Here is a 14486-nt window from a genome sequence, read left to right on the forward strand (position 1 = left end):
CCAACTCCCGTATCGCAAGCATGCTCTCCGAAGCCAGGTAGCCTCAAAGGCCACGACACTGAGGACAATATGCACCAAAGAAGGTACAGTGATGTCTAGCTGGTAGAACCTCATAAAAGTATGAGAGGACACCCAACAAGCCACACCGCAAATCTCCTGTAAGGAGATGCCCTTGAACAGTTCCCAAGAGGTAAACATACCTCTGGTGGAGTGAGCCCTCAGACTATCTGCAGGCTGTAAGCCCTTGCTATTATAGGCCAATATAATAGCTTCCACAATCCAATTTGATAACCGTTGACAAGAGAGGGGCCTCCCCTTGCAAGGAGGTGCCCAGGACACAAAGAGTTGGTCGCTTTTGTGCAAAGCTCTTGTTCTATTCAAGTATACATGTAATGCACGTACTGGACACAAATTATGGATATGCTCTTCTTCCGTAGAAGTGAAGGGTGGCGGGTGGAAAGCCAAGTTTGCTGACCTTAGGCATAAAGACGAGATTGGGCAACAAAGAAACCTTGGAAAAGCCCGGGGCAAACTGTAGACACGAATGGTAAGCTGATAGTGCATGCAGCTCACTCACTCACTTTGCGGACATAAAGGCGACCAGTAAAGTGGTCCTAAGGAGAGATACCTCATCTCAACGCTTTCCAGCGGCTCAAAAGGCTGCCGTGAAATAGCCAAAAGATGGAGCAAAGGCTTTGATATTGGAGGTAAGTGGACTTCCCCTTCATGAAACAATAACAAGGGGTGTTTTCCTACTGTTATTGTTAAAGCCTATATGACAGGCCGAGATAGCAGCTAGATAGACCTTAAAACTTCTTATGGCTGAGATCCCGTTAACGGGATCGACTGGACAACAGCCAGTGAAAGTGCAGAGCGCCAAATTCAAACAACAGAAATCTCATAATTAAAATTCCTCAAACATACAAGTATTATACACCATTTTAAAGATAAACTTGTTGTTAATCCCACCACAGTGTCCGATTTCAAAAAGGCTTTACGACGAAAACATACCATGCGATTATGTTAGGTCAGCACCTAGTCATAGAAAAACACAGCCATTTTTCCAGCCAAAGAGAGGAGACACAAAAAGCAGAAATAGAGATAAAAATAAATCACTAACCTTTGATGATCTTCATCAGACGACATTTATAGTACTTCATGTTACACAATACATGTATGTTTGGTTCAGTAAAGTTCATATTTATATCCAAAAATCTCAGTTTACATTGGCGCGTTATGTTCAGTAATGATTTGCTTCCAAAACATCTGGTGATTTTGCAGAGCCACATCAATTTACAGAAATACTCATAATAAACATTGATAAATGATACAAGTGTTATGCATGGAATTATAGATATACTTCTCCTTAATGCAACCGCTGTGTCAGATTTCCAAAAAGCTTTACGGAAAAAGCACACCATGCAATAATCTGAGTACAGTGCTCAGAGACCAAAACAAGCCATACAGATACCCGCCATGTTGTGGAGTCAACAGAAGTCAGAAATAGCATTATAAATATTCACTTACCTTTAATGATCTTCATCAGAATGCACTCCCAGGAATCCCAGTTCCACAATAAATGTTTGTTTTGATCGATAAAGTCCATAATTTATGTCCAAATGCCTCCTTTTTGTTCGCGCGTTTAGTTCACAAATCCAAATTCACGAAGCGCAGGCCAGACAAAAAGTCAAAAAGTTCCATTACAGTTCTTAGAAACATGTCAAACGATGTATAGAATCAATCTTTAGGATGATTTTATCATAAATCTTCAATAACGTTTCAACCGGAGAATTTCTTTGTCTTTAGAAAGGAAAAGGAACGCAGCTACCTCTCACAGGTGCGCGCCTGACTGAGCTCATGGCATTCTGCCAGACCTCTTACTCAATCAGCTCTTATTCTCTCCTCCTTCACAGTAGAAGCCGGAAACAAGGTTCTAAAGACTGTTGACATCAAGTGGAAGCCTTAGGAAGTGCAATATGACCCCATAGACACTGTATATTGGATAGGAAAAGACTTTAATACCTACAAACCTCAGATTTCCCACTTCCTGGTTGGATTTATTCTCAGGTTTTTGCCTGCTGAGTTCTGTTATACTCACAGACATAATTCAAACAGTTTTAGAAACTTCCAAGTGTTTTCTATCCAAATCTACTAATAATATGCATATCTTAGCTTCTGGGCCTGAGTAGCAGGCAGTTTACTCTGGGCACCTTATTCATCCATGCTACTCAATACTCCCCCCAACCATAAGAAGTTAACAGTGGGGAATGTCGTCCCTCTGTTAATAAGGTACTGCAAAAAAGCATAAAACCTTGGATACAGAGAATTGGTAAGGAATGATCTGTTTTTGGTCACACCACTTCTCAAATAGGCACCACTTGTCGTGTAGAAGGGGCCCTGGCACTCTGGATAGTCTCAATGACTCCAAGCTGCAGGCCTGTCGCATCCAAATTTAACCTCTCACGGGCCAGGAGCAGCGGGCCATGGTATCTGGGTGAGGGTGGAAAATCTCTCAGTTCGCTTGGGTCAAAAGATCACTGCATAACGGGAGTTGCCAGGGCTCGTCGTACAACAGGAGAATGATCTCCGCTACCCGAAGCTTGCCTGGCCATCAAGGGGCTACCAAGATGAGGGATGAGCCTTCTTCCCTCACTCTGACTGAGCTGCCTCTATACATTTGTTGAATGTTTATGGAGCTATTTGTAGACTGTGCCTTGAAAAGCAAACCTTAGAAACCTCCTGTGTGCTGGCAGGATGCTTATGTGAAAATAAGTGTCCTACAGGTCGACTGATGTGAACCGAGACAGAATGTTGAATGTAAACATATGGGAACATGAACATTTTCAGATAGCTGTTGAGGCCCCGTAGGTCCAGAATGTGGTTTACCCCTCCACCTTTTTTTGGGAAGCAGGAAGTACTGGGAATAGAAGCCGAGGTGGCTCTCTGCCGCTGGTATTGCCCTGATAGCCTCTTTGCTTAATAGAGAGGAGATTTCCTGCTCTAGTATGCATGCTGAGTCGCCAATCGCCACTGATTCCAAAATGCAGTTGAAAACGGGTGGTCTCATAGCAAACTGCAGTCTGTACCCCTTTGTCACCATGGACCAGACCCAGGGCTGGACTGCGCATGCGCGCCAGTTCCCTGCTCTTGTAGCGAGTAGCCCACAGGTCAGTAGACTCTCACTCACCAGTGGTGCTGGAGTCGCCTTTTCATTTCATTTTTGCTCTGTGTCCTTAGTATGACGCCTGGATGCAGCAGATATTTTTTTTATTGACAACGGCAGTGTTGACACAATGGAAAATAGGGACAGTGGTTGGTCGCAACTGCCAATTCGTTGTCCTGCCCCAGCTGCTTGAACGAGAGTCGAGGGGGGGAGTCGTATCACAGAGGGCACTCAGGGGTAGAGTGGATTCCCCTTGTCTTCCTTGAGAGCGAATGCAAGGGAATGGGTTCCAGGAGCACAGAGGTGAACTGCTGGCTGCCCCTCTCTGCTGCAGGGGGTGTATCCCTTCCCCCATATAGGGAAAAAATCAGCTGGGTGGGTCCTTGATTTTCCCCACTGTCAACCCTTGTTCAGGGACCAGAATTGTGGGTTCGGTCTCTGCTGCGTTGCTGGGGGATTCAGCTAATTGTCCTCTCCCTGCCGTGAAGCCTTGGCTCGTGGAGGGTAGGCCGGGTAGCCACATTTCCCAGGTCTGTGGGATGGCTTGACAGGAGGGTCAAGGAAATCTGCTTTCTCTTTGTCCAACAGGCTGGACAATTTGAGCCACAAGGCTCTCCACCCCACCACTGCAAGGCTCATGGCACAGCCACAGCCTTGAATGGTGCCTCTGGAGGATCTGAGGTAGAGGTCTGTGACGACACAGATCTCATCCCAAAAGTCTGAGTTAGACTTGCCAACAGCTAAAAGATGATGCATCTCCAGCATCAAATCGGATTGGTAGGCAAGTAGTAAGGAAAAACGTTCAATGCTTGTACAGAACAGGTAGACTTTTTGGCAGATAAATGCGAAAAATTTGTCCATCTTACCACAGAAGGAAGTGCCTTTCAGTGACGAGGCACTGGGGTTGAGGTGGTTGACCAGTGAGGGCTCGATCACCGGTTGGAAAAAAGTCAGGTTTGAACCTTGTCGGTCAAGGGTTTGTCCCAGTTACGTTTGGCTTCCGTCACACAAGCTGGGATGGATGAGAGGAGTTGCTTGCAACAATGTGAACGTAGCTACCAAGGAATTTGAAATTCAAAAAAATTTGGCTTGTCACCAAAAGCACTCACAAACTTTTACAGATGCACAATCGAGAGCATCCTGTCGGGCTGTATCACCGCCTGGTACGGCAACTGCTCCGCCCACAACCGTAAGGCTCTCCAGAAGGTAGTGAGGTCTGCACAACGCATCACCGGGGGCAAACTACCTGCCCTCCAGGACACCTACACCACCCGATGTCACAGGAAGGCCATAAAGATCATCAAGGACAACAACCACCCGAGCCACTGCCTGTTCACACCGTTATCATCCAGAAGGTGAGGTCAGTACAGATGCATCAAAGCAGGGGCCGAGAGACTGAAAAACAGCTTCTATCTCAAGGCCATCAGACTGTTAAACAGCCACCACTAACATTGAGTGGCTGCTGCCAACATACTGACTCAACTCCAGCCACTTTAATAATGGAAAAATGGATGTAAAAAATGTATCACTAGCCACTTTAAACAATGCCACTTAATATAATGTTTACATACCCTAAATTACTCATCTCATATGTATATACTGTACTCGATACCATATACTGCATCCTGCCTATGCCGTTCTGTACCATCACTCATTCATATATTTTTATGTTCATATTATTCATCCCTTTACACTTGTGTGTATAAGGTAGTTGTTGTGAAATTGTTAGGTTAGATTACTTGTTGGTTATTACTGCATTGTCGGAACTAGAAGCACAAGCATTTCGCTACACTCGCATTAACATCTGCTAACCATGTGTATGTGACAAATAACATTTGATTTGATTAGATTTTACCATTCGCCTCATGTGCTAGTAACTTAGCTAGTTAGCACAATGTTAGCCAAAGGAAGCTAGCGCTTTGTTGGACTTGTGACGAACAAAAGCATGTCTCTCGACCTAAAAAAAGCTAGCTAGACTTGCAGCGACCTAGCCAGGTTAGCTAAGCCTTGCAGCTAAGCTAGCCAAGTCTCAGTAGCTTGCCATGTACCACAGGAGACAAAGGGAAGAAAAAGTAGAAAAGCAAATTCTTACCCGAAGCGAAAACATTCCTTTTGGTAAAGTCACCCAACACAGAAGATGAGAACTGAAAAACCTGCTGTTGAGATTCAGGTCAATTCCACATGTGAGATATTGAAACTAATAATTGAAAGAGAACCGCCCACCCAGTTATTCACTACAACATCTATGCTATGGCTATGACAAAGACAGAGACTAGGTTGTGGTGTAAGAAACACTGCTAAGGTTAAGGTTTCCAGATGAATCGTGGGAGAATGGGGGGCTTTGATTAGTTCAATAGGAACTCTAGATCCTAGATGGGAAAGCCAATGGGAGATCTATCTGACTATGTCTCTTCCTGTTACCTGTCCAATCAAACTGGAGAACACGAAGACACCCACGAAAAAGTTTGACAACTGAAATGTAATCTCAAAGACTGTGTGGGGCTCGGGAAGACCACCGATGTTGATCAGACTGCGGACTGCGTAATAGTAACAACGCAAGTACCTGTAGAGAGGAGGGGGGTATTAGACAGGTATCTGCGTGTGGAGAGGGGGTGGCGTTAGGAGGGGTGCTAGTCTCTCTGCTCCGCAGTAGCTAGGTCATTTGATTGTGTGTTTTTGACCACCCTGGCACTGGATCAAAGGTTATGACAGGAGTTGGGAAAAGTGTTAAAATTGTTGGGTGGAAAATCATTTTTGGGGAGCGGTCATTTTTGAAGAGAAAAACTGCACCAAAAAAATCAAGAATTGTAGAAAAAAGGAAATTGTCAAACACCAAAACAAAATAAAAGACAAAAATCTGACAAAAATCAAGCACACTAAGAAGACTACCTGGCCAAGAAAGATGGACAAAAAGAAGGCGCCGAAAAAATAGTTGGCCATCTGAAACACCTGGCCGAATAAGGTGTCGGGAAATGGCAACTCTGCGATCATCAGCAGGGATTTCTCCGCATAGAAGAAACTGCTCAGGTAACTAAAACAAAAAATACATTAAGGCAGTCCAAATAGAGAAAAAAAGTAGACATAGTCCAAAGTATGTCCAAATTATGTATATAGATAATCAACTACAAGTAACATGCATGGTCTCATTTTACTAATGTGTATAGCTTTAGAACAGTACTTCCTTACAGTATTGACATGGATATACAGTGCAAAAGTATATGACAAATGAACAAGTTGCAAATGACTAATGTTATACAGTAGATACGGTCATGCAGTAACTAAAATTGAACAATAACTTGAGCTCTGCATAGGTGTGCACTGACAACGGGAGATATACAATTGAGTTGGTGTAATGTACATACGCGTTGCCTTTGCCAGTGTAGACCCATGTGGTCTTGCCGATGCCCTGGTAGGCCGAGGCCACGTAGTAGGCACAGGCGTTAAGGTGGAGCATGAAGAGCAGGTAGCCAATGGTGCGGACCACTCTTGTAACACAGCAAGCAAGGGTATAGCACTTCAAGATACAGTACCAGTCAAAAGTTAGGACACACCTACTCATTCAAGGGTTTTTCTTTAATTTTACTATTTTTACATTGAAGAATGTAATGAAGACAATGAAGACGTCAAAACTATGAACGCATATGGTATCATGTAGTAACCAAAATATGGTTAAACAAATGAAAATATACACCACCATTCAAAAGTTTGGGGTCACTTAGAAATGTCCTTGTTTTTAGGGGCCTCCCGGGTGGCGCAGTGGTCTAGGGCACTGCATCGCAGTGCTAACTGTGCCACCAGAGTCTCTGGGTTCGCCCCCAGGCTCTGTCGCAGCCGGCCGCGACCGGGAGGTCCGTGGGGCGACGCACAATTGGGTTAGGGAGGGTTTGGCCGGTAGGGATTTCCTTGTCTCATCGCGCTCCAGCGACTCCTGTGGCGGGCTGGGCGCAGTGCGCGCTAACCAAGGGGGCCAGGTGCACGGTGTTTGTGTTTCCTCCGACACATTGGTGCGGCTGGCTTCCGGGTTGGAGGCGCGCTGTGTTAAAGAAGCAGTGCGGCTTGGTTGGGTTGTGCTTCGGAGGACGCATGGCTTTCGACCTTCGTCTCTCCCGAGCCCGTACGGGAGTTGTAGCGATGAGACAAGATAGTAATTACTAGCGATTGGATACCACGAAAATTGGGGAGAAAAGGGGTTAAAATTTAATGTCCTTGTTTTTGAAAGAAAATAAACATTTCTGTCCATTAAAATAACATCAAATTGATCAGAAATACAGTGTAGACATTGTTAATGTTGTAAATGAGTATTGTACTGTACTGTAGCTGAAAATGGCGGATTTTTTATGAAATATCTATATAGGCGTACAGAGGCCCATTATCAGCAACCATCACTCCTCTGTTCCAATGGCACGTTGTGTTAGCTATTCCAAGTTGATAATTTTAAAAGGTTTATTGATCATTAATAAACCCTTTTGCAATTACGTTAGCATAGCTGAAAACTATTGTGCTGATTACAACATTAACAATGTCTACACTGTATTTCTAATCAATCATCATCAATTTGATGTTATTTGAATGGACAAAAAAATGCATTTCTTTCAAAAACAAGGACATTTCTAAGTGACCCCAAACTTTTGAACGGTAGTGTATGTTATATTTTTCAAAGTAGCCACCCTTTGCCTTGATGACAGCTTTGCACACTCTAGGCATTCTCTCAACCGGCTGCATGAGGAATGTTTTTCCAACAGTCTTGAATGAGTACCCACATATGCTGAGCAGTTGTTGACTGCTTTTCCTTCTTTCTGCGGTCCAACTCATCCCAAACCATCTAAATTGGGTCGAGGTTGGGTGATTGTGGAGGCCAGGTCATCTGATGCAGCACTCCATCACTCTCCTTCTTGGAAAAATAGCCCTTACATAGCTTAGAGGTGTGTTGGGTCATTGTCCTGTTGAAAAACAAATGATAGTCCCACTAAGCGCAAACCAGATGCGATGGTGTATCGCTGCAGAAAACTGTGGTAGCTATGCTGGTTAAGTGTGCCTTGAACTCTAAATAAATCACTGACACTGTCACCAGCAAAGAATCCCCACACTATCCCACCTCCTCCTCCATGCTTCATGGTGAGAACCACACATGCGGAGATCATCCATTCACCAACTCTGCGTCTCAAAAAGACACGGCAGTTGGAACCAAAGATTTGGACTCATCAGACCAAAGGACAGATTTCGACCAGTCTAATGTCCATAGCTTGTGTTTCTTGGCAACTCAACCATGAATGCCTGATTCACGCAGTCTCCTCTGAACAGTGGATGTTGAGATGCGTCTGTTACTTGAACTCTGAAGCATTTATTTGGGCTGCAATCTGAGGTGCAGTTAACTCTAATGAACTTATCCTCTGTAGTAGAGGTAACTCTGGGTCTGCCTTTCCTATGGCGGTGCTCATGAGAGCCAGTTTCATCATAGCTTGATGGCTTTTGCGACTGCACGAAGAGCCACACATGTTAATTGAAATGCATTCCAGGTGACTACCTCATGATGCTGGTTGAGAGAATGCCAAGAGTGTGCAGAGCTGTCATCAAGGCAAAGGGTGTCTACTTTGAAGAATCTCAAATATAAAATGTATTTTGATTTGTTTTAACACTTTTTTGGTTACTACACAATTCCATATGTGTTATTTCATAGTGTTGATGTCTTCACTATTATTCTACAATGTAGAAAATAGTAAAAACAAAGAAAAACCCTTGAATGAGTAGTTGTGTCCAAACTTTTGACTGGTACTGTAAATGTTGCTGTAAAAAGGAATATAGAAATGTACTGTATTTGATTGATTGGTCGTTTGATTGATTGATTGAAGGGCCATCAGCTCACCGCTGACAGTCATGTCAGATTTCATCATATTTGGAGTTGGTACAGTATAAAGGATTGATTCTAGGCAAAACATAGGCATACTTAAGTTGTAAAGTTAGTGACATACCTCCAAATGTAGGCCTTGGACATGAGGCTCTCCAGACGATCACTGAACTCAAAGAATGTGTCTACCTAAAGAAGACCTCAAAATCAACACCCCAAAAGTAGCAAAAAAAGAGGACCACAATGAAAGTCTTTTTACGTTGTTTATCCTCGACTGGATCTGGTATATGTATCTGTTGCAGGGTTGTACATTTTTAAGCATTTTAAATTGTTAAATTGTCAAATAAAATCTAAAAGTAGCAAACATAAAACAGTAGAATCAGTGTTAACAGTTGAGTCATGCTTGTTTCAGCATAAGATGACCATAACAGAAAATGCTTTACCTTTATCATTCGATTGAATCTGAAGATGGATTTGTATCCGAAATGGAAGCATAGCAAGTCTATGGGTGCCATTGCTATCATGTCCATCTGAGAAAAGAGACAAATAAGTTACAGTAGGTGGTAACTCTGAAGCCCCTGCCTTGAAGACATTCAGAAAAAAATAAGTTTTTTAATCAAATTCATAAATGTTAGATGTTTGTGTTTAAGCCATGAAAAATGATCTACAGTTTACATAACAAACAATTACATCTTTGAAGTACCTTAAATCTCTCAGAGTTTCTGTAGTACGCTTTGGTTATAATCCTGTCTTTCTGAAAGACAGAACATTAAAAAGTTGAAATCACATCTACCTTAGCAATGTTTATGCAGAATACCCGTTTACACAACTACTGCCAGTCCACTGCACACAAGTCTCATTTTGAATACCGGAAGACTGAAAGGGTCGACCTGTGTGGGGAAGTCTATCTGGTCTTTCTAAACACCTTATAAACCATATAATTATGAGATTTCATTGGATTATGGGAAAGACTGATACATTTATACACTGCTGCAAAACTTATGCAATGCAGGTATGCTTAAATTGAGCTGAAATTGTCATCTTGGCCATTTATTTTTCATATTTAATTGTTCATAAGTGTTCAAACTGTAACACTCACAAAATGCACTCATAGTTTAAGGACAGTAGTAGTCCTACTTCCTGAGGGACTTACAACCACGTCCCCTCCTTTGACGAACTGCTTGCGGGCCTGGAAGAAGATTGAATCAATGAGATAGATGAAATCAGCCACAAGGTCCATGGCTATCCAGTAAGGGATCCACTCCGGGGTGTGGTAGGGGAAACACAGACGAGCCGTCATGAACCAGGTGTTGTAGTTGAAGGCCAGAGTCACCAGAGTGAGCCACACGATGTACGCACGATCTACAAAGAGAGGAGGAAAGGGAGAAAGTATGAGGAGAGAGAGACAGGAGGGAGAGCGAGAGAGAGAGAGAGAGAGAGAGAGAGAGAGAGAGAGAGAGAGAGAGAGAGAGAGAGCAAGAGAGGGAATCAATGTAAAAGCTACTGTTCAAGTAGCTGCAAGGCTCGAATCCAAACTCTTTACTATTACTGCATTAACACTGAAAAGGAACATACATGCAATAAATCATCGTATTGCATGGTCAATTATTTACAAAACAATTTCAGTAGATGTTGCTTAGCAGTTTACCAGAGCAGCAGCAGAGTCGGCATACAGTACGTACCTGAGAATGGATCTATGGTGGATGGCAGCACTGAGTCCATCGCATCCTCAATAGGTTTTAGCCTCCTGTCAAGGAAGGCGGCAACTTCCTGGCCAAAAGTTGGTTTGACCACAGGCTCCGATGCTTTTGCTTCATCTTTCGCTTTTTGCTCTGCCGCTTTCTTTTCCGCCATCTCCTGCTTTTTCCTCTCTGCCGCCTCTCTCTTTTTTAAGTCTTCCTCTTCTTTCTTTATCCTATCTTGCTCTTCTTTTATTAGCCTCTCTTTAATTAATATTTCATAATCGTTTTTTCCATAAATGGGAGCTTGAGTAGAATAAAGAATTAAAACATTACAAAGTTACATCCTATGATAACCCATAGTCAACAAATATAGCTAAGGAGTCAGAAAGATATTTTACACAAAACGGTGCTAAAGCTAACAGGTTTACTAAATAAACTAAATAAAGAACAAACTAAATATGTGTATCCTCTGTGTATTTGAATCCCTTATGACTCCCAATGAATCCACTTTATTCCTTATGACTACCTTGAGTGTGGAAACTTACTGACTGGAGGGCTGAATTCAGGTGAGGAAGCGTGTGGGTCTATGAGCTTCTCGCTGTATATTTCTGTTCTCTCTCTCATCCTCTTCACTATGACCCGGAGCTGATCATCAGAGTACCTATTTACCACTATAGGAGGTGGTGGAGGAGGGGGAACTTCTTCTCTGGAATGGAAAATAAAATAACTTGACAGTGAGTTTCACCATTACTGCATCACAGAATAAGACTCCCATTACATTGCCCTTATTGCAGAATTATTTCAAAATACAGCTCTTTCAGAAAGATAACTGTGTCAACACTGTCTCAAGTTTTTATTCTGAGTGGCAGTCTTTTTGTGCCAACTCATGCCAGAGCACAAACAGATCTGGGACCTCAGACAATATCTCAGTTTTGCTCAATTTCAACTGAATATGTTGGTGAAACACTATAAACGAATAAAGTGTTCCCTCTGCTGGAAAAAGCCCCACATTACAACCATGCTTTAAAAGGGAACTGCACCTGCTGATTTGGCCTCGTTTTTTGGTTTGCTCCCCAAGAAATGCTGACGACCATGACAGAAGCAAGATATGTTTTTTAATTGATCTCATTGTTCTATCTGTGCCTACCATGAGTTGGCTTGGGGGTGTGGTTTGATGTGCGTGTTTCCTGCGTGTGTCCTTGCCACCAAGACACATATCTGTCAGAACCTTGCCTGCAGTTGTCTCCTTCCACTATATAACAACAAACAAACGCCCTGCAGGTTGATTTCAATAACTACAGGCAGATGTACAGTATGGTGAGATGTCGGATGAAGCTTTGAATAGGTCAGTAGCCTATAGAGTAATATGAGAACAATGACATTGCTTTATTTCTGTGGACATTCTAAATTACAGTGACTTCAGAAAGTATTCACACCCCTTGACATTTACCACATTTTGTTGTGTTACAAAGTGGGATTAAAATGTATTTAAGTCATTTTTTGTCAACGATTTACACAAATTACTCTGTCAAAGTGGAAGAAATATTCTAAAGAATATATATACAAAACTGATCAAAAAAAGAAACGTCCTCTCACTGTCAACTGCATTTATTTTCAGCAAACTTAAAATGTGTAAATATTTGTATGAACATAACAAAATTCAACAGAGGAGATGGGTATGTTCCTGACAACTTGTCCGAGTTGAAAGAGACAGACTGGCTGGGCGACTTTGCTTTCGGTGGTGACATATTGGGGCATCTGAACGATCTAAATGTGAAACTGCAGGCAAATGGTATTTTTGTGCATGAACTGTATTCCAACGTGAAAGCATTCAATGCTTATGTTATTCTCCAGACAAATGAGCAGCCGGTCTCTTGCTCATTTTCCAACACTGGCCTCACTGAACGCGCCCACATCGCAGTGCCGCACTGAGACATACAGTAGCACTTCCATCGACCTGCATGCTGAGGTTTCCCGCCGCTTCTCAGACTTCACCAAGATTGAGACTGAGCTGGAGCTTGTTTCATGCCCCCTGTCTTTCGACAGTGAGAAAGCACCACCACACACACAATTGGAGCTCATCGACATCCAATGTGACAGTGCTTTGGAGGAGAAGTACAAAAGAGCAACAATAGATCAGTTCTATGGCTCCCTGAATGAAACACGCCCAAAGGATGCTTGTTTTATTCAGGTCCACATATGTGTGTGAACAAACGTTCTCATTCATGAATTACAACAAATCGAGTCACAGGTCAAATTTAACAAATTACCACTTGTCAGCTGTTCTGAGAATCTCTACATCAATGATGACACCAGACTTTGATACCATTGCCAAGAGAGGTGACCAGACCCATTGTTCATATTAAGACTCAAATAACCGTGACTGGGGTAGGCAAGGATTATGCTTTTTCATGGTGATGGTTATGCAGTGAGAATTATCCAGCAATGCACTTGGATACAGGTAATAATTAATGAGTCAGATTTGGGCTGAGATGATTGGATAACTGTAAATATGTCTCACAATGGAGATAAGAATTGTTCCTTACTATGCTTTAAAAACAGACCATTCCAAATTAAACAGATGCCCTTACCATATGATTCACTCAAATTTGAGAATAGTTTTTTTTTACACATCTGCTATTACATGTTGCATGTCTCCAGTCATGAAATATACAGTATATACATTTTTTTGTTTGCATATTGTGACTACGTTTGATTGTACTTTACAAGGGTAGAGATGCAGGATCTGTGTGTGTTTTTGACTGTGTCTTTGTAGTTAGAAATTATATACATTTTGTGAAAAACATATGAAAAATCTGTTCACAAAAAACAAGGGTAGTGATGGTGCAAGGGAATAATTGTTCTGCAAGCATTTGTACACCTACAGTACACTAGTAGTTCCGTGTCAATTTGCAAATGAATAAAGGCTTCACATGTTTTGTCACGCATATAGTGTCCCTTCACTTGGTTTCAAAAACTCAATGTGGCCATTGAGCCAAAAGGTTGCCCACCCCTGGGTTATGGTATGGGCAGGTATAAGCTACGGACAACGAACACAATGGCATTATATTGATGGCAATTTGAATGTACAGAGATATCGTGATGAGATCCTGAGGCCCATTGTCATGCCATTCATCTGCCACCATCACCTCATGTTTCAGCATGATAATGCACAGCCCCATGTCACAAGGATCTGTACATAATTCCTAGAAGCTGAAAATCTCCCAGTTCTGGGCCTGCCGAGTGGCGCAGTGGTCTAGGGCACTGTATCGCAGTGCTAGCTGTGCCACTAGAGATTCTGGGTTTGAGCCCAGGCTTAATATCCCTGATCTTACCTGTTTCAATACGCAGAGGCAAAATCCCTGATCTTACCTGTTTCAATACACAGCAACAATATCCCTGATCTGACATGTTTCAATACACAGAGACAATATCCCTGATCTTACCTGTTTCAATACACAGAGACAATATCCCTGATATTACCTGTTTCAATACGCAGAGGCAATATCCCTCATCTGACATGTTTCAATACACAGAGACAATATCCCTGATATTACCTGTTTCAATACGCAGAGACAATATCCCTGATCTGACCTGTTTTAATACACAGAGACAATATCCCTGATCTGACCTGTTTTAATACACAGAGACAATATCCCTGATCTGACCTGTTTTAATATGCAGAGACAATATCCCTGATCTTACCTGTTTTAATATGCAGAGACAATATCCCTGACCTTACCTGTTTCAATATGCAGAGGCAATATCCCTGATCTGACATGTTTCAATACAGAGA

General features: G+C 42.4%; 1 protein-coding gene across 1 annotated transcript in view; it reads right to left on the minus strand.

Moving 5' to 3' along the window:
• LOC129823311 (cyclic nucleotide-gated cation channel beta-3-like) overlaps window positions 1-14486 on the minus strand; it is a 28917-nt gene that overhangs the window by 11458 nt on the left and 2973 nt on the right. Inside the window, exons 4-11 of the mRNA XM_055882238.1 lie at window positions 11236-11396; window positions 10691-10993; window positions 10162-10370; window positions 9712-9762; window positions 9452-9538; window positions 9133-9197; window positions 6526-6648; window positions 6053-6194 (exon numbers count right to left, since the gene is read on the minus strand). Of these exons, the coding sequence (XP_055738213.1) occupies window positions 6053-6194; window positions 6526-6648; window positions 9133-9197; window positions 9452-9538; window positions 9712-9762; window positions 10162-10370; window positions 10691-10993; window positions 11236-11396 (1141 nt within the window). The remainder of the gene's footprint in view (window positions 1-6052; window positions 6195-6525; window positions 6649-9132; window positions 9198-9451; window positions 9539-9711; window positions 9763-10161; window positions 10371-10690; window positions 10994-11235; window positions 11397-14486) is intronic.

Source organism: Salvelinus fontinalis, chromosome 25 (genome assembly GCF_029448725.1).
Source record: "Salvelinus fontinalis isolate EN_2023a chromosome 25, ASM2944872v1, whole genome shotgun sequence".
Taxonomy (NCBI): domain Eukaryota; kingdom Metazoa; phylum Chordata; class Actinopteri; order Salmoniformes; family Salmonidae; genus Salvelinus; species Salvelinus fontinalis.